A 20,552-nucleotide genomic window follows, 5' to 3' on the forward strand; every position below is an offset into this window, starting at 1 on the left:
GCGAAAAGGAAAGCGTCCGAACCCGAGGGCGGAAAAAAAACAATCTAAGATGGAGCTGACGCCCATGCGCAATGGAAGCAAAGAGGAGGAGTCCCTCGGTCTCGTGACTCGAAAGACTTCTTCGAAGAAAAACAACTTGTAACACTCCGACCCAACACCAGATGGCGGACTATGCACAACATGTGTATCTGCAGCAACAGATGCCATCGAACCTGTAGTTACAGGTAAGTAACTTGTTTTCTTATCCAGTATTGGATCTTTCATAAATTCACATGCTTGAATCTGAATAGTCAGCAGTACTGTTGATAAACATTATACCCACCGTGGATGGAGGGTACGAGCATGAAGATCCTTTATTCCCAATATAAAACAGTTAACTCCTAAATTTAGCATCATGAGCTTCAGAGGAATATAGATACTTCTAAGTACATGTACACATATACTGAACATTCATGTTATAAATGCAGATATATATAAGATATACATACATGCATATACTTACATAGAAGCATATATATATATATATATATATATATATATAAATAAATAATGGAAATCACGGTTATTTGCATCTCAAACCATTTCTATATAACTAAGGAAAGATCTCACCTTAACGAAAGAGATGGCGTAGAACAGCTTGTCCTACTAGAGAGTTGGTTCTCTGTGATGACTCCAAACAATAGTGCTGCGAAAAGGAGTGCGTAGTTTTCCATGTCACAGCTTGACATATCTTATCAAGGGCAATACCCTGAAACAAAGCAGCCGATGTGGAGACTGCTCTTGTGGAGTGGGCTCTCGGGCGCCTAGTCAGCGGTCTTCCTGCCTTGGTGTGACAGAATTGGATTGTCGAGGAAATCCACCGAGCTATAGTGGCCTTGGTTACTCCTGTTCCCTGTCGTCCAAGAGAATAAGATACCTGCAGTTGGTCTGATTTGTTTGGTACTTTGAAGATAAAATTTGAGGCATTGTTTGATGTCCAAAGAGTGTAGAGTCTGCGATCGTAGTGGGATTTGGAAAAAAGGTTCGCAGTATCACGGGTTCATTGAGATGGAATGAAGATGGCACCTTGGGAATGTATTTGGGGTTAGTTCTGAGCATAACAAAGTCCTCAGAAAAAACTAAAAAGGGTTCTTTAGTAGTGAACGCCTGTATATCACTGACTCTCCTGGTAGAAGTGAGAGCGAGCAAGGTTGCCACTTTCCAAGTGATGTACTTGAGTTCCGCCCTGTGAATGGGCTCGAAAGGAGCTTTCATGAACTGAGACAGGACAATATTAAGGTGCCACTCTGGCGGAGGTAACCACACCGGGGGAAAAGTGCGGAAAAGCCCTTTCATAAACTGCTTAATGATTCTGGATGAGTTGATAGATGGCATCTCAGCCGATCGCTTATATGAGGCTATAGCTGCTTGGTGAATCTTGACTGATGCATGGCAAAGACCAGCCTTGGAGAGAGAGAGCAGGTAAGAAAGAATTTGCTCAGGGTTAATTTGAAACGGCTGAAAATTGTTCTGATTGCACCAAACAAAATCTCTTCCACTTGAGTTTGTACGTCTTATTTGTGCTCTCGGTTCGTGCCCTAGATAATATTAATCTACATTCCTGATCGATGTTCATATCGTGAAACTCTCTGTACCCAGCAGCCTAACATGCAATTGTAGTGAAGCTGGGTTGGGATGAAGGATGAGACCCTGATTCTTCATTAGAAGATTGTGGTTGCAAGGAAGGCGGATTGGATTGGCCACAGACCGGATTAGGAGCTCCGTGTACCAGTACTGTCTAGGCCATCTGGGGGCTATAAGAATGATCCTGGAGCATTCGGACTTCATTTTCCTGAGGAGCCTGGGAATCAGAGGGATTTGGGGGGGGGGGGGGGGGGAATGCGTAGGCAAAGATCCCGGACCATCTCATCAAAAGAGCATTTCCCCACAGCCCCGGGAGTGGGTATCGACTGGCGTAGAACTGGCATTTGGCGTTCAGGTTGGTGGCAAACAAGTCTAGGTTCATCCGACCCCATCGTTGGAAGATGCCGTCGAGTATGTTCTGATTGAGTTCCCACTCATGGCAGTTGTCATCCGTCCTGCTGAGAGAGTCCTCTAGGGCGTTGTTGACCCCAGGCAGGTGCTTCACCCTGAGGCGGACGTTGTTCAGTGTGAGCCAGTCCCAAAGAGACTGAGCTTCCCTTGAGAGGGAGAGGGATCTTGTTCCTCCCTGCTTGTTGATGTAAAACATACTTGTTGTGTTGTGACTAACACTGAGGACACTGCGATGCGTGGAAGAAAAGCTTTGAGCGTGAGATGGATCCCCTTCAGTTCTATCAGGTTTATGTGCATTTCTTTCTGGAGATTGGACCATCTGCCTTGAATGCGCATGTCCTGCAAATGGCCTCCCCAGCCTTCCAAGGAGGCGTCTGTGGTGATGACAAAGTCTGTTATTGGTGCTAGAAAAGTAAGACCTTGGGAAAGGTGGTTGGTGTGAGACCACCACTTCAACGCCTGCCGAATTTTTGGTGTGATAGTTATTAAGTCGTTGAAGGACCCTTGCAACTGGGTCCATTGGAGTTGCAGTGGCCTCATTCGGAGTCTTGCTAGTCATACTAGGACTATGGCCAAGGAAATCGTGACCAGAAGCGACTTGACCAGTCGTACTGAAACAAACTCTTTTGTGGAGATTCTGACAGCCAACTGGGTTAGCTTCTGCTGCCTTGCTGGAGTGAGATATGCCTTGTTTTGGATAGTGTCTAATTCTGCTCCCAGGAAAACTCTTCTGCATGAGGGAAGTACGACTGACTTCTGTAGATTCACTGTTAGACCCAAACTGTTGAATAATCTTAAGCAGGCGTTTGTCGCTTTGGAAGCTAGTAGCGTTGACAGAGCTTTTATGAGCCAGTCAGCCAGGTATGGAAACACCTGGAAACCCTTGCTTCGGAGGAAACCTGCGACTGGGGCAAGGCATTTCGTGAAGATTCTTGGAGCTGATCTCAGACCAAATGGCAGGACTTTGAACTGATAATGGGCACCGGCTACCGTAAAGCGGAGATATTTGCGATGTTTTTGGTGTATTGGTATGTGGAAGTAGGCGTCCTGGAGATCTAGAGTTGTCATAAAATCTCCAGGATTGAGGAGGTGCAGGATATCAAGGAAGGAACTTGTTGAGTTTCCTGAGATCTAGTGTAGGACGCCATTCCCCTGACTTCTTTCTTATGAGGAAGAAACGGGAGTAGATTCCAAGACCTCGTTGTTGAAATGTAACTGCCTCTATAGCTCCTTTGGCAAGCAGGCTGAATACCCCTGTTGAAGCAGATGAAGATGGAGAGGTCTGCCTGATCTTGCTGGATGATGCGGTGGCTTTTGTATGAATTCCAAGGTATGACCTCTTGTCACTATATCCAGCACCCATTTGTCTGATGTTCTTTTCTTCCACTCTTGGATGTAGTTGGAAATATTTGCTCCTATTTTCTGATGGTGTGACCATTGGGGAAGCATAGCCGGTGCCTGGAGAAGATCATTGTTTTCTGGGTTGATCTCTGGTTTGTGAACCCTGTCTTCTCTTTCCTCCCTGTCTGGCGTAGGAAGCCGTAGATGATTGCCTGTACTGTTGGTGGTAGAAAGGCAGATACTGGGATTGCTGGTACTGCCTGTGGAAGGAACCTCGAAATGGCTGTTTCCGGTACTGCAGGGTACCTAGGGACTTGGCAGTGTCCGTGTCGGTCTGATGGCTTGGAGCGTGTCATCTACATGCTTGCGAAAGAGATTTGCCATCGTAAGGCATGTCGAGGATACAGGACTGCACTTCCAGCCTGAAAGATGTGGCTTTGAGCCAACCTTGGCGGCTTAAGACGGCGGCACCTGCTAGTTGACAAAAACCAGTAGAGGCTATATCAAGAGCGCAGTCGATTATTTCTTCTGACGTACGCTCACCCTCTTGGAGGATCTTCCGTGCCTCTGCTTGCTTGCAGGGATGAGGTCCAAGAAAGGTTGCATGTCCGACCACATTTGCCGGTCATAACGACCCAGGATTGCCAAAGAATTTGCTGCTCTGACAGTGATTGCCGACATAGATGAGAATCTTTTGCCTATATTATCTAATCTCCGTCCTTCTTTGTCTGGAGGAGTAGAGATAGGCGTCGATGGGTTTTTAGAACGCCTTTGAGCAGCTTGTGAAATAACTGAGTCAGGCTTTGGGTGGCCAGTAAGACATGCCGGAGAGTCTTGGGTTGCCTTGTATTTCTTTTCCAGTTTTTGCAGGACTGGTGGGACTGTTGCCGGGTTGGGCATAATCTTTGTATCCTCGCTCCATATAAAATCGATAATAGGAATGGACCGTACAGACTTCCTTGACTGCTCCTTAAAATCATGTAGGAAACATTCCGACTGGGAGACAGATGTTGGAAGGTGGAAGCGTACTACAGCAGCTCTGTCCATAAGATTATGGAAACCACCTATGTCTTCGGGTGGAGAATCAGAGGGGCGAGGAGGTGGTGGAGAAGGAGTGGGGGCCAAGTAGTCATCCCATTCCTCAGTAGGATGTTGCGGGGTAGAAATTTCTCCTTCCCCTGAAGTGGAACCTTCATCTCTAGAGGGTGCAGCTAACACCGAGTGGGGTGTTATTCTTGGAGTAGCTGGAGGAGGAGGGACATTGATTGGTGTAACCGGAGAGACTGGCGGTGGTGGCTTATCTTCTGCTGCCACTGGGAACCTTCTCCTATAATCCTGTAGAATAGTTTGTAAATCTTGGATTAAGGAGGAAGGCATCTGTATAGAGCCTCTATGCTGAGGCTCTCTTGGTTGGTAATAGTGTTCCTGATGAGTAGTATGGTTGGTACCGGTCATACTCATCGTCATCTTCTTGATACTTGACGTGGAGCTGTGATGGGCTGTGTGCATCTCCGAATGGACCTTCAATTGACTCCTCCCAGTCAAGGAGATGACTGGGTACTAAAGTTGACACCTTGCTTTGAGATGTGTCTATTGGATAAATGTCTGGTGTGGGCAGAAATGTGATCCTGACCATGGCACAGAGATCCGGAGACCTGGAAGAGGTAGGAGTTGCCTCTATCTGCCTGACAGGCACCAGTGCAGTCGTCGATGGTGTGAAAGTTGACGATGCCGTGGACGGTACAGATTTTTCCATCGACGATGGTCTCGTAGACTGTGGTTTCGGCGACGACGGCTTCTTTGACGGTGAAACAGCCGATGACATTGTCGTCGTGGATATGCTAGTCGACGAGGCTGTCGTCGACGGTGTTATAATAGACGATGTTCCGTTGTGAAGTTCTCGTCAACTGAGGTTTGAGTCAGGGGATAGGAGCCCTTACCGTTGATGTCAGAGTAGTCGACGCTGATGGCGGTCTCGTCAACTATGTAATGGAGATGGTAGTTAATACCGTCGTCGTCGACGGTGTCGTCGTCGGATTTTTCAAGAAGTAGAAGGCTCTGAAGGAGAAAGACGGTAGGACTCCTCCTTTTGAAGAGGAGAAGAAGGCTCAGAGGAGACTGAAGTCTGTAAGCCCTTCCCATGATGTAATTTCTGCCTTTCTAGATTTTTCTGTGTGGCCCAGGTCCTCAAAAAGGTTTTGACCTTTTATGTGGCCTCTCTGACCCACTCTCCTCACCTTAAGTACAGGATTTAGCCTGTAACCATGTCAGGAGTCTACCCTCACGGTCCCTGAGGGTTTTTGTGGAGAAAGTGCGACATATCTTGCAGTCTTTAACCTGGTGTTGTGGGAAGAGACAATACAAGCAGTCTTTATGTGGATCATCCACATGGAGCCTTTTCTTTCCACAGGTCTTGCAAGGGCCAAAAAGGCCTTTTCTAGAAGAATCAGACATATTTTCAATTCTTTGAGAGAAAAAAGATTCTGAAGTAGTAACAAACTGAGCAGAGCACAGGGAGACTCCTTTCACATGACGTGCGGTAGAAAATCTGAGGGAAGGAGCTTCTCTGGAGAGTGTTCGAGAGGGTGCTGGTGCCTGATTGGTCAGCAGGCAGGTTTGGGTCCTTTTCACAAAAGGACATGGATAGGCTATATGAGCAATTACTGTCTCCATTATAGCCTATGGCAAAAAACTTTTATTTGTTAATTATTGCTATTTTATGTACACTGGGACTCCCACTTCGACGCGGATGATTCAAGCATGTGAATTTATGAAAGATCCAATACTGGATAACAGGGGTGCTCCGGTTCCAGTCTGCCAACAGGTAAGTACCTGTGTCTTTGGAGGGCAGGGGAAGGGTGGTGGGGGGAAGAATGCTCACAAGTAGGCACACAAAACACACCCTCAGCGGCACAGGGGTGGCCCGGTGCAGTGTGCTTAGCAGGTGTCGGGTTTTCAATAGGAATCAATGGAGGGACCATGGGGTCACTCTAGCAGTGCAGGCAGGGCACGGGGGGGGGGCGCTTCTCTGGCCAGCCGACTGGGCTAGGCAGAGGGTCACCTGGGGGTCACTCCTGCACTGAAGTTCGGTTCTTTCTGGTCCTGGGGGCTACGGGTGCAGTGCTTGGTCCAGGCATCGGGTTCTTTGTTTCAGGCAGTCACGGTCAAGGGGAGCCTCAGAATCCGCTCTGCATGCGTTGCTGGGAGGGTCGGGGTGGGGTCGTCTCAGGTTACTCACAAGGTCATTGTCACCAGGGAGTCCTCCCGGCAGTGTTGGTTCTCTGGATCTCGAGCTGGGGGTGTCGGGTGCAGAGTGTGAAGTCTCACGCTTTCGGCGGGAAGAGTGAATTCTTTGAAAGTTGCAAGATTGTTGCTGGTTTTGAACAGTGCTGCTGTTCACTGGAGTTTCTTGGTTCTACGGGTTCAGAACAGTCCTCTGAGGCTTCAGAGGTCACTGGTCCTTGTCGGATGCGTCGCTGTGCAGGTTCTTTGAGTCTGGAGACAGGCCGGTAGGGCTGGGGCCAAGTCTGTTGTCATCTCCGTCATCTCTGCAGGGCTTTCAGGTCAGCAGTCCTTGTAGGTTGCAGGAATCTAATTTCCTGGGTTCTGGGGAACCCCTAAATACTAGTTGTAGGGGATGTGTTTAGGTCAGGAGGGCAGTAGCCAATGGCTACTGTCCTGGAGGGTGGCTACACCCTCTTTGTGCCTCCTCCCTAATTCTAGGAGGCTCTGAGGATAAAGCAGTAGAGCATCAACGCTCTTCTAGCGGCACATCGTCCGAGCGACGGGGTGAAGTCGAAGAACGTTTGGTCTTTTTCGACTTTATGACTCGTATGCCCCTATGACTTAGAGGATGAAGAGTGGTGGTGACTCAGCGGCCAGTCTCAAAACCTTCCTCTCGAACGAGACAGTGAGCACCGCAGAGTCAAGTGTCGGGCCGCCATGAGCTTTAGGGACTGCTCCCTCAGAGGTTTTGGGTTCATGGCCTGACACTCCGAGCATAACTTTGGGTCGTGATGGCGCTCCAGGCACCAAAGACAAGGTGCCAATCCGTCACCAACATCATTCGGGGACAGGAGTCACAGGGCTTGAAACTGGTCTTGAGGGACATCCTTCAACGCATCCACCACCTCGTCAAAAATAGCTAACAAAAATGTCGTAGTAGTAAAAAAGTGACCGCAGTAGCTCGTCTGGATCTGCGCGTAGACTGGTGCGCAAGAAAAGAACAGACATCAGCGTGTTGGGGTGGCGCCTATATACAATCGCAACATCATCACGGCGAACAACGCCACAGAAGCCCCAGGAGTCAACCAACGCCACCTAATGGCACACAGAGGTTCTGCTCGAAGAAAAAGTCTTCGGATCCAATCTGACGATGGGAGAATTTAAAAGTTAAGGAATCTGCAACTAGAAGTCTCCATCAGATACTCTGTGCAATATATGAAAGTCACCCCATACATCTTCGTGTTGGCAGAAGTAGGAACCCTGGGACAGGTTAATACCCAGTTCCCACTGGAAGTGGTTATATAGGTGATGTAAGAACCCCAGGGGATAAGTAGCCCATTGGCTACTACCCTACACTCCCCTAAATTCAGTATTTTGGGAAGTCCCTTGTAGGATGTTGGCTCTGTATATACTATCTCCAAGTAAGAGATAGTGTGCAGAGTCCAAGGGTTCCCCTAAGAGGTAAGATAGTGGCAAAATTAGATATTTCTAATGCTCTATTTTGCGGTAGTGTGGTCGAGCAGTAGGCTTATCAGAGGATAGTGTTACGCATTTGTTGTACACACACAGGCAATAAATAAGGAACACACACTGAAAGACTTCACTCTAGGTCAATAGCTTTTATATAGAAAAATATATTTTCTTAATTTATTATTAGAACCACAAGTTCAAGATTTGAAGTAAATACATCAAATGCAAGGTACTACACACAGGTAAGTTAGGAACTTTGAATTAGAGCAGTAACATACACAGTTTTTGTTAAAATGGCAATAAGCTATTTTAAAAGTGGACACTGTGCAAAAATCAACAGTTCCTGGGGGGAGGTAAGTAATGGTTAGTTTGTCACGTAAGTAAAGACACTTACAAGTCTCCGTTCCTGGGAATAGGTAGAGCACCGTTGGGGGTTCAAGGCAACCCCAAAGTTGCCACACCAGCAGCTCAGGGCCGGTCATGTGCAGAGGTCAAAGAGGTGCCCAAGACACATAGGCACCTATAAAGAACAGGGGTGCTCCGGTTCCAGTCTGCCTACAGGTACCTGGTCTTTGGAGGGCAGACCAGGGGGGTTTTGCAGAGCAAAAAAAGGGCAGGGGGGTTGAGAGACAAGTAGGCACACAAAACACACCCTCAGCGGCACAGGGGTGGCCGGGTGCAGTGTGCAAAGCAGGCGTTGGGTTTTGTATAGGATTGAATAGAGGGACCCCGGGGGGGGGGGGGGGGTCACTAGTGGTGCAGGCTGGGCACAGGGGGACTTCTCGGGCCAACCACCAACTGGGCTAGGTAGAGGGTCACCTGGGGGTCACTCCTGCACTGAGGTTCGGTTCCTTCTGGTCCTGAGGGCTGCAGGTGCAGTGCTTGGTCCAGGCATCTGGTTCCTTGCTACAGGAAGTCGTGGTCAGGGGAAGCCTCTGGAATCTCTCTGCATTCTTCGCTTTGGGGGACCGGGGGGTCGTCTCGGGCTACCCACAAGGTTACAGTTGCCAGTCGCCTGGGAGTCCTCCCTGTGGTGTTGGTTCTTGAGTCGGGGGCATCGGGTGCAGAGGGTGAAGTCTCATGCTTCCGGCAGGAAGAGTGAAGTCTTGAAAAGTTGCAAAGTTGTTGCTTGTTGTTGAGCAGAGCCCTTGCTCACAGGAGTTTCTTGGTCCTTTGGTTCAGGGCAGTCCTCTGAGACTTCAGAGGTCGCTGGTCCCTGTCGGATGAGTCGTTGTTGCAGTTTTTCAAGTCAGGAAACAGGCCGGCAGGGCTGGGGCCAAAGCAGTTGTCCTCCATCGCCTCTGCAGGGCTTCAAGGTCAGCAGTCCTTGTTTCAGGTTGCAGGAATCTGATTTCCTGGGTTTTTTGGTGCCCCTAAATACTAAATTTAGGGGTGTGTTTAGGTCTTGGGGGGGGGGGGGGGGGGGGGCGGAGGGGAAGTAGTAGCCTATGGCTATTGTCCTGGAGGGTGGCTACACCCTCTTTGTGCCTCCTCCTTGAGGGGAGGGGGTCACATCCCTCCCTATTCCTATTGGGGGAATCCTCCAAACTAAAGATGGAGTATTTCTAAAGGCAGGGGCCACCTCAGCTCAGGGCACCTTAGGGGGCTGTCCTGACTGGTGGGTGGCTCCTCCCCGTTTTTCTAAATATCTCCTCCATCCTTGCCACCAAAAGTGGGGGCAGTGGCCGGAGGGGCATCTCCACTAGCTGAGATGCCCTGTGGCACTGTAACAAAAGGGGTGAGCCTTTGAGGCTCACCGCCAGGTGTTACAGTCCCTGCAGGGGGTGGTGAGAAGCACCACCACCCAGTACAGGCTTTGTTCCTGGCCACAGAGTGACAAATGCACTCACCCCATGTGGCCAGAAACACATCTGGTTGTGGCAGGCTGGCAGAAACTGGTCACCCTAGCACTAGGAGTTGGAATGGTATTCCGGGGGCATCTCGAAGATGTCCTCTGGGTGCATTTTACAATACATTCCACACTGGCATCAGTGTGCATTTATTGTGCTGAGAAGTTTGATAGCAAACTTCCCCGATTTCAGTGTAGCCATTATGGATCTGTGGAGTTCGTGTTTGACAAACTCCCAGACCATATACTCTTACGGCTACCCTGTACTTACAATGTCTAAGGTTTTGCTTAGACACTGTAGGGACATAGGGCTCATGCACATATGCCCTCACCTGTGGTATAGTGCACCCTGCCTTAGGGCTGTAAGGCCTGCTAGAGGGGTGACTTACCACTGCCACAGGCAGTGTGAGGCTGGCATGGCACTCTGAGGGGAGTGCCATGTCGACTTAGTCATTTTCTCCCCACTAGCACACATGCTGAGGCAGTGTGCATGTGCTGAGTGAGGGGTCCCCAGGGTGGCATAAGACATACTGCAGCCCTTAGGAGACCTTCCCTGGCATCAGGGCCCTTGGTACCAGGGGTACCATTTACAAGGGACTTATCTGAGTGTCAGTGCTGTGCCCATTGTGGAAACAAAGGTACAGTTTAGGAAAAGAACACTGGTGCTGGGGCCTGGTTGGCAGGATCCCAGCATACTTTCAATTATAAATGGCATCAGCAAAAAGTCAGGGGGTAACCATGCCAAGGAGGCATTTCCTTACACCCCTTTAACCAGAAAATCAGATTCCTGCTGACCTATCAACACCACCACCACCCAAGATCTGCAAAAGCAAAATCGGCTGAAGTACCACCTGACTTGGCCCCAGCACTGCAGGCCTGTCGTTCCCACCGGTAATAATGGAACGGGGTGCGAATAGAGGAAATATGGCGCTCAGGATGCCAATCTACCCTAAGTAAATAACGGGGAACCTCACAAGGGACACACCCTACCCTTAGAGGTGAAAAACCACCTCACAACTTAGAAAATACACAAAGAGGGACCCCTCTAATATCACAAAAGGAATTTTGAATAAACAATTCACATTGAAAACTAATTGTACATATTAGTCCATATACAACAGAAAGGTCCTAAATTCAACCAAAACGATAAGTCCAAAGTTTATTCAGATTGTGATTACACATTAGACAGTCCAAAATCCAAAGAAATTTGTGGTTCCAGCCAACACGTGTTTCGTCTTGGGAAATGTGTATATCCCTAACGACTTCTTCAGGGCTAGAAATCATAAACAAAATACACGAGTTAAGACCAATATGCTCAACCATCAAGTTCGTGATATATGTGTGATAAAGCTCAAGGAAGGTGAAATTTGGATAATATAACCCACTACGTTAAGTGAGAGAAATGAATTCAAGGTAAGTACCTGATAGAAAGCCTAAATACACAAACCCGAAATTTACAAAACAAACCGTAAACTCTATAAAAATAATAAACAACTTTTAGTTAGAAACCAGAAACCAGTACATGCCACCATAGTGCACCACTGTGTTCACAAGGCCACTAATTGTTAAACCAAAATACCTTGTTATCCACTAGAGCTTGAACAACCAAGCTATAATGCCAAATGTAATCCGACATGTAACTTATCCAAATGGAGTTTTGATCTGCTGTTAAGAAATAAAGAACACAAGCACTTAAGAAAGCTAGAATTTAACATATTGTGCCATAAAAGTCACCCTGATATGCACAATAAACATGCACAATAGCCCACCAATAATCCATAATATAACAGTATACTAATAAATATCAATAAATTATATATAGTAAATCTTTTTGAATGAAAATACCGTTTTAGGGTAGTCTCGCAACAATAATCATTCAATTCCCGACAACAGCATACAGTCAAACTCACCCCAATCTTCAACAAATAGTATCTGTAATCCGAAACCGGCGTCTCCGTGTGCGGACGCTTAGTGAGTGCGCTGACCATGCGCACATGAACACGGAAGTAAATAAACTCCCGGGTTACCACGATCCTTCAAAAAATATAGTATCTGTGATCCAAACACGGCGTCTCCGTGTGCGGACGCCTAGCGAGTGCGCTGACCATGCGCACATGAACCCGGAAGTAAATATACTCCCGGGTTGCCACGATCCAGTAGAAGGGCACAAAAATAGACAACGGACTTAAAAAAACGTCCCGAACTAAATGTTAACAGGTACACCATGATTAGCCCGATCATACATTAACCAATGTAGCTTTATGGCTGCAATAAACAACAAATCGTTTGATAAGAGAATTATTATAAACTAGTACAAGTCTATATTACTGAAACAAATTTTTTGCCAAAATGCAGTAAAATGCAATAAATAAAATTAAGTACTCTTATCACCAGTCACTAGATGGTATAAAGGAAACACACTAACGCCATAAATTTACAAGGTTTCTCAGTGAAACACCTAGTGGTGTAAACAATCAGGAAATATTATCTTATATGACTCAAATACCGTTGAAAAATACTAGCACGTGAAGCCACTGATAAGACCAATAACCAAATTAAGAAACATATAGGGATAATTTTCAATCATATGAATGCAAGCGAGGCCCCCATGTTTGCTTAAAAGCTATGATGTTTGAGAATCTTGGTATTTAACTCATGAGTGCAAATATATCATACAAAATCAAACAGTACTTACAACAAACCACAATGTGTGAATCAACATATGCATAGTCAACATCTCAGTGTAATAAATGCAACATGCTGTAATCATAGAGAGCCAGAATTTAGTCACCCAAAAAGAATTCCAATTCTCTATCGGAATTTAATCCCGATTCCACAGCTCTTAATTTCATGATCCATAGTGCTTCTTGTCTACGTAAACGTAGCTCTCTGTTGCCTCCCCTAGGGTCCCGGGGGATGTGTTCAAGTCCAAAGAATCCAAAGCATTTATGGGTTGATTGTGCCTCGCACGACATCATATGTGCCACTAACGGATATCTCATATCAGCATTCTTGAGAGCACGCATATGTTCTCCTATTCTGATTTTGAGTGGTCTTATGGTGCTTCCAACATAAATTCTAGAACATTTACAGCCTATTATATAAACAACAAAGTTGGAGTTGCAGTCCATAGTGGAACAAATTACAAATGATTTACCATTGTAAAAGAAATTCTGCATCTTATGACATGCCCAGCGACAGACTCCACAAAAACCACATTTAAAAAAACCCATACCTCTTTGAGATAACCAAGTTTTCTTAGGGGGGATGGTAGTGAAACTAGGACTCAATACATTTCTGAGGGTTCTACCTCTACGAAAAGATGTGACTACTGTTCCAGACACCACATCTTTGAGTGACTCATCCTGCAGTAGTAAATTCCAATGTTTAGTCATGTACTTCTTAAGGATCAAGGAGGCCTCATTGTAGTCTGTTATAAATCTTACCAGGTTGCATGTTCTATTAGATTCTTCATGTACTTTAAGTATCAAAGTTCTATTTCTATCCAAATATCTTGCTTTGTGTCGTGCTTTAAAAAAAATCTTTTTAGAATATCCACGGGCTGTAAATCTCTTCTCCATGTCATTCATTCAGAAAATCAGATTCCTGCTGACCTATCAACACCACCACCACCCAAGATCTGCAAAAGCAAAATCGGCTGAAGAAGTACCTGACTTGGCCCCAGCACTGCAGGCCTGTCGTTCCCACCGATTTGTGCCAAAGTAGATCGTCCTGACAGCTGTTGTGCCTCCAAAAGCCTGGAAGGCCTGCTTGCCTTCAACAAAAACAAAGACCAAGGTACTCCTGTGGAGAAGTAGAGCTACATCGCTCCATCTTGCAGGCACCCCAAGAGACCTAGGAGGATTCCGCACCACAAAAACCTGACACCGGAAAGCACCATTCACCCATGCCATCTAGCTCGAGTTTAAGTGGACCAACGGTGACAACGTGGTACCTCAGCCATCCCGAGATGGCCCACCTTGCTCTTGCCCACTGTGGACTCCCCGATGCTGCCTGCAGCCTCTGCCCACAGGCCCCCTCAACCACGAGTGCTCCTGGAGGAGAAAAACAGACACCTCAGGATACCTCTGCGCCTGTTGCCCCTGGCCCATTGAGAAGAGGATCCAAAGTGTCCCCACATCCAAAAGCATCTCAAGACTTAAACTCACCTGTTGGCCCTCCTGGACTGAACTCCCTGTCCAAACATGCAGTCTCTTTTCAACCGGACCGATCCCCCATTGACTAACATCGGGCACCTGACGCTGTAAAGCACCTCTGCACCCAGCTACCCCAGGTGACCAGCTGGTGCTGATAAGCCGAAGGATGCTCGACCACACTATCCTCTAAAAAGAGCACCTTGGGATTGCTAGAGCAAGACCCTGTATACTAGTAAGTAACCCTCTGGACTCTTTGCACAGTATACCTCATTTTGGTATACTATGTCAATAGCCAGCTTCCTACATTAAGCTGTATACAAATTAACTGGAACCGCATCACTTACCAATAAGGTCACTTCTATCCAACAGCAGCTCAAGGTCTTTGTCACTAATCACCTTATCAGCAGATCCGTTAACCTCCCTGTACAATAAGAAAAGAGTCAGGTTTAATTGTGAACTTCATCTGAACTAAATACAGCGCACTTCAGACCATCTAAATACCTTTCAAAATCTCTGGAACGAAGTAATTCCATTAGTTCTTGAGGATCCAAACAGCTTTTCGACTGATGTATTCCTGCTTGGCCACCTTTGAACTTGTCTGTGAAAAATAAACTTTAAAGTAGGTAAAACTGCGGACAAACTGCCAAGGGTTAAGATTCTTTTACATTTTAACAAAGCTCTCTTTAGCCACTCCCTAGAACAGCAGAGGAACAAGCGAACTGACATACAAATGGTCATCAACACCAGTGCTGGCAAGAATCACAGTCAAATGCATCCAGTAAGGGATCCCTTAACAAAACAGTTTGCGGCCAAAAAAGTTCTTGCCATGTCAGATCTCAATTCAAGTTACAATAAGTGGACAGCAATACAGAAATCAAGCTCTTCCAACACTAGAATTCGATTTAGGCAGATCCCCAATATGCAAGGCAGTGTAATCTTACGTTTGTTGAATTGTTTAAAACAAACACCCTTCCGAAACCTACACTGCAGCTCCAAAAATCGTTCTGCAGTCTAAAATGGCAAAAAAACGTGGAGAAGCACAATCTGAGACTGGAGTTAAAAAGACACCCTACCCCCTAAAGACTAGGGTGTTCTCTCTCTAAAGATGCCTAATACTCTCCTCCAAAAACCAGTCTGCACAACTGAGAAAACCAAGCCTCTGATTACCTTTTGGGAAAGATAGAAAGCCAGGGATGAGGGCAAGTAGTTTATGGCTTCAATGAACATTTCTATGAAGCAGAACCAGGAGTACAAGTAACACTTCTTATTAGAAAACAGTGCCAAGAACATCCCTCATCACCCAAAGTTTTCCATCATAAGAGGAAAGTAAGAAAACCTTTCAATATAACAATAACCACTTCAAAAGATAGTTACCTAAAAAAAAGTCTTAAGGTAGCATCAGCCTCCAGTTCACTCTGGACTCGGAATCCAACTGGTTGGTAAAAGTACGAAAATATTTCCATGTAGCTGCTTTACATACATCTGGAAAAGGGAATGTTTCCCAACCAAGCCATAGCTGCACCTTTTTCTCTGGTAGAATGAGCTTTTGGCCTTTTTGAAAGGAGTTTATAATCCAACTGAGCACAGAGTAATGCATTAAACAATCAAAAGCGTATCTAAAAGTTGCACAGCCAGTATGCGTTAGTTCACAGGTTTTATACACGCGTCAAATCTGCTTTTACATATTAAAACCAATATCAAGAGCACGCAGTGAACATTCTGCTGGGGTAGCTAGTTCACAAAAGCGGCAGAGAAAAAGACTGATTACTAATATTGAGGCATTAGGTAACAGTTTCATAACTACCATGTGCGAATGGGAGATAATATAGTTCAGCAGTTTAAAGTACATGTCGCTCACTATCAATCGGGCTGTGGTGAAAGAGAACAAACAGCGGACTTAACTGAAAGAAATTTTACAATGAAGTCTTGTGAATGGGCTCAAAAGTGGAAATATTTTATGAAGTTCAGGCTTGAGTTGGAGAAAGTGTCCGTATTAGGGAGATATTTTCTTTAAACCTTCCATGAAGTCTTTAATTACTGGGATCTTGAAGACTAGAGGAGGCCCTTTTCTGGATGGTGTTAAACCTACAAGATGTACTTTTATTGAAACACACTGCAGATTAGAGATTTGGCCAGGGGCAGTCAAGCACAGCAGGATAACATTTTGGCAGGAAAAAAAGGAAATTCTGATTACGCTCTTTGAACCATAAGCAGAATCTTTCATTTTGAAAGAGCACAAGGCTTTCTTTTAAAGATCTCCTACTTCCGTTAGGTTTGAATGCGCGAATGGCACATTTAAATGATAACAGTGATTGATCTTAGGAGCTACGTTACAAACTTAAACGACATCAAGTTCTATAGAATAGCTGGGCCTGCAGTCTGGTTGCAAATTTCGATTTGCATGGCAGTCTGTGGACTTTAACATCTGCAGGAGGCCTGGAAACCATTATTGACAGGACCATTCTGAAGCAAAGAGGCTCATGTTAACACCACAGTTTCAACAACACCAATGATATTCATGGATTGGTGGAGAGGCGTAAAGTAATGCTTGAATAGCTCATTAAAAGAGGTCCTGCAGAGAGTTCTAATTGTCTTGATGTGAAGCTTTGGCATTTGGCTTTTGAGGTGTTACAAACCAGTTCCATTTGAGGAAACCCAATCTGTTAAAAAAAATATATAGGTCTAAGACCGATTCATGTTTTTCCTTGTAAAACATTCCTACAAGGTAGGCTTGGATTTGTTACATTCCCAGTAGTTAACCCGCTTTTATTGAAAGGCCATGGACTAAAGGCCACGTTAACATTTTCTGTGCCTCTAAAGATAGAGGGCACCTGTCATTTTAAAAATATTGCAAATAGTTGTGGTATTTTTCCATCTGAAACAGCATACTACCAATCAGATGGAATAAAAGCCTTGAGAGTTAACAAGACTGATGGGAGCTCCAGAAAGTGAATGATATTGTCTCCTTCCTTGGCTATATGCCCTAGGGCAGTGGTTCCCAACCTGTGGTCCGGGGACCCCTGGGGGTCCGCGAAGCCTCCTCTGGGGGTCCACGACAGCTTAGAAAATTAAACAATATTAACAGATTAGGTCCCCAGTTTATAGTAATGACTTAGTGGGGGGTCCCCGGACTCCAATAATGAGTCAGTGGGGGTTCCCGGGTCCCAGTAATCATGAAGTGGGGGTCCACAGAAGTCAAAAGGTTGGTAACCACTGCCCTAGGGTGAATGAAACACCCTAGATTGGCTCCACAGCTCCGAATATCTACCCAGTCGCTGCGAGGCCTTTTACCCTCCTGTGTCCTGTGCTGAGCCTTTTTTGGGGGCTATTTGGGACAGCTAGCGCTTAGGCCCTCATAACTATCTCCACATAAGCTACCTATGCCAAATTTGCATCCTTTTTTTTCCAACAGCCTAGGGATTATACAGGTACCCAGACTTTGTGGGTTCCCCTGAAGGAGACCAAGAAATTAGCCAAAATACAGCGTAATTTTTATTTAATTTTTTTTTAAATGTGGAAAAAGGGCTGCAGAAGGCTTGTGGTTTTCTCCCTGAAAATGGTATCAAAGGGTTTGTGGTGCTGAAATCACCATCTTCCAGGCTTTCAGGAACAGGCAGATTTGAATGAGAAAACCCACTTTTTCAACAATTTTGGCATTTTACTGGGACATACCCCATTTTTTTTTTGTTTTTTTGCTTTCAGCCTCTTTCCAGTTAGTGACAGAAATGGGTGTGAAACCAATGCTGGTTTCCAGAGAGCTAAACATTTCTGAAAAGTAGACAACATTCTGCATTCAGCAAGGGGTAATTTGTGTAGATCCTACAAGTGTTTCCGATAGAAAATAGCTGAAATGAAAGAATAAAGAAATTCAGGTGAAAAAAAACAGCCATTTTTCTCCACGTTTTACACTGCCCCCAGCTCTCCCCCCCCCCCCTTCTCCCAGGGGCACAGGTACTTGCCTGCTGGCAGCCTGGAACCGGAGCACCCCTGTTATCCATAGGCGCCTATGTGTTTTGGGCACCTCTTTGACCTATGCACCTGACCGGCCCTGAGCTGCTGGTGTGGTAACTTTGGGGTTGCCTTGAACCCCCAACGGTGGGCTACCTATGCCCCAGAACTGAGACTTTGTAGTGCTTTACTTACCTCCCCCAGGAATTGTTGATTTTTGGACAGTGTTCACTTTGAAAATAGCTTATTGCCATTTTTTTTTTTTTACACAAAGACTGTATATGATATTGATTTTATTCAAAGTTCCTAAAGCATCTAAGTGAAGTACCTCGCATTTAAAGTGTTTACTGCAAATCTTGAACCTGTGGTTCTTAAAATAAAAGAAAAGATGTTTCTATATAAGAACCTAATGGCCTGAAGTAAGTCCGAGTGTGTGTTCCTCATTTATTGCCTGTGTGTGTACAACAAATGCTTAACACTACGCTCTGATAAGCGTAATGCTCGAACACACTACCACAAAATAGATCATTAGAATTATCTAATTTTGCCGCTATCTTACCTCTAAGGGGAGCCCTTGGTCTCTGTGCACACGATTTCTTACTTTGAAATAGTATATACAGAGCCAACTTCCTACATAAATGATCCAAATCTGAATGATATGATGGGGGGTGGCAATAAAGCTGGTGTTAGACTATGAGACCAGAGTGCTCCAACATCAAAAACTTGTCTGACACTAAGCAGTGAAGGTGCAGCATCGCAGAGATGGAAACCATCCGTGACAGTGAACAAGTTGCCGCTGTACCTTTCACTGATGTCATGGCCCTCAGGGACCGGAATCTGTGACTGGCTTCCTCTCCTCCTTTCTGGTAATACGTTCCCTGTATTTCACTCTATTGGAATTCTTAATGATGGGCTCGCTTGTTGTGTAACCAGTAGGTTAGTAGCAGCGTTGTCATTTTTCTTCTTTGTCTAATTTTACCAGAGGTCACCCAGTTTCCCTTACAGATCGGTTACTTGCATTGTTCAATGTTCCTTTTGGCATAATATTCACACTATCATGGAAACCAGATGTGGCTAGCATAAAAGGAACGATTTCAAAAGTAGCTGCTCATCCGGAGTCATTAGGAATCATGAAAGCAACTAGGGGCAGAAGGAGACCTTATCAATGTCGGACAGAGGCAAAAGTAGAAGATCTAAGCATCAAAACCTACCAAGAGGATTTATGGCATTACCTAGCCATGACGGCCACGATCTGGTTTACCTAGCCTAATCAACAAGGTGGAGTGCAATGCTTCTCTGATTTTGTTCACTGCAGTGGAAAGCATTCTACAAAATAACACACTGCACTTCACCAACCAACTTTGCTCCTGGAACAAATATTCCAGGCCATAAAAATCACCCACAATGTCAAAGGATGACCAGATGGATCTGCACATATGGGAAATGTCAGTACGAATTGCTGCTACACATTGTTTTTAATACACCTGCACTCGCCGCTGCATGACCCAAGACTGAGCAGAGGACGTTTTGGAAATCTGATTATAAGGAAAGGACTTTATGTATGGTCACCCCTAAATTATTCGACAGATGCTGATGGGTTTTTGACTCAAAGTGCACAGAGGCCTGCTAACTAGACATCAGTGTCCCGACCCGTAAGTGTATGATGATTGACTGTACCCAATTCAAAATGGCTAATGTACCTGTGAGCCCCTAGTAAGTGGTACCCTGGTGCTCAGGGCAAATAAATTAGAGGGTACCCCAGTGCTTGCAGCACTACTTGTGCCATGCTGGAGGTCCCCCAAACAAAAACGAGACCTCTAGTCCATCATTGGAGACTGGTAGAGCAGTCAGATACTGCGAGCCCGACTTTGCTATTGAAAGCAGTGGCAATGCCACCACTTCCCCCCCTACATGTGTCATCCCTCTGGCAGGCCTATCGAGTTCTAAAGGCAGGGTGTGACATGACAGGCAGGACATGTACTGTACATGTCCTGACAAACGCAAAACTACTGTTCTTAATGTGGAAAGACGTGGTCTCCCAAATGGCGAGTACATTCTTACACGCTGACCCCTCTGCTTTGCTAACTCATGAACAGTACAACCAAAGTGGGCACTCCAAGATATCTAACAACTCGTCATGTTAAGCCAGACTTGTAGCTCAAGTCATAATTAATTTAACTTATTGCAGTGTGCAGCTCTAGCAAAGCTACCACTTTGCTGCATTGAGAACTTGTGGGCTTTCCCGAGCATACATGGAGCTTGCCCCCACGAAAAAGCTTTCCATCCACTTTTAGAGACATGCCAACGACTCAGGAAGGAGAACAATGAGGAATCGACTTAGAGCGGCTTCAAAGGAGAAACCACCTCTGAAGGGCAGATGTCACAATAGAGAGGTGGGGCGTCCCAATGTTTAGACAGACTAGCAAAGGGAGCAGAGAGGGAAACCAGTTGCAAAACCAGTTCCCCAGGGGGAGGCTAGGGCGGTCTGGGCACCAAGAGAGGGGTGGCAACCATTTTGGGAGTGGGCA

At 45.8% G+C, this 20,552-nt stretch overlaps 1 protein-coding gene across 2 annotated transcripts in view; it reads right to left on the bottom strand.

Annotated features, from left to right (window-relative positions):
* Positions 1 to 20,552, bottom strand: part of HELLS (helicase, lymphoid specific) — a 549,822-nt gene that overhangs the window by 24,039 nt on the left and 505,231 nt on the right. For both annotated transcript variants that reach the window (XM_069240496.1, XM_069240495.1), the window contains exons 20-21: positions 14,578 to 14,674; positions 14,421 to 14,497 (exon numbers count right to left, since the gene is read on the bottom strand). In XM_069240496.1, coding sequence (XP_069096597.1) covers positions 14,421 to 14,497; positions 14,578 to 14,674 — 174 coding nt within the window. The remainder of the gene's footprint in view (positions 1 to 14,420; positions 14,498 to 14,577; positions 14,675 to 20,552) is intronic.

Source organism: Pleurodeles waltl, chromosome 6 (genome assembly GCF_031143425.1).
Source record: "Pleurodeles waltl isolate 20211129_DDA chromosome 6, aPleWal1.hap1.20221129, whole genome shotgun sequence".
In the NCBI taxonomy this organism is placed as follows: Eukaryota; Metazoa; Chordata; class Amphibia; order Caudata; family Salamandridae; genus Pleurodeles; species Pleurodeles waltl.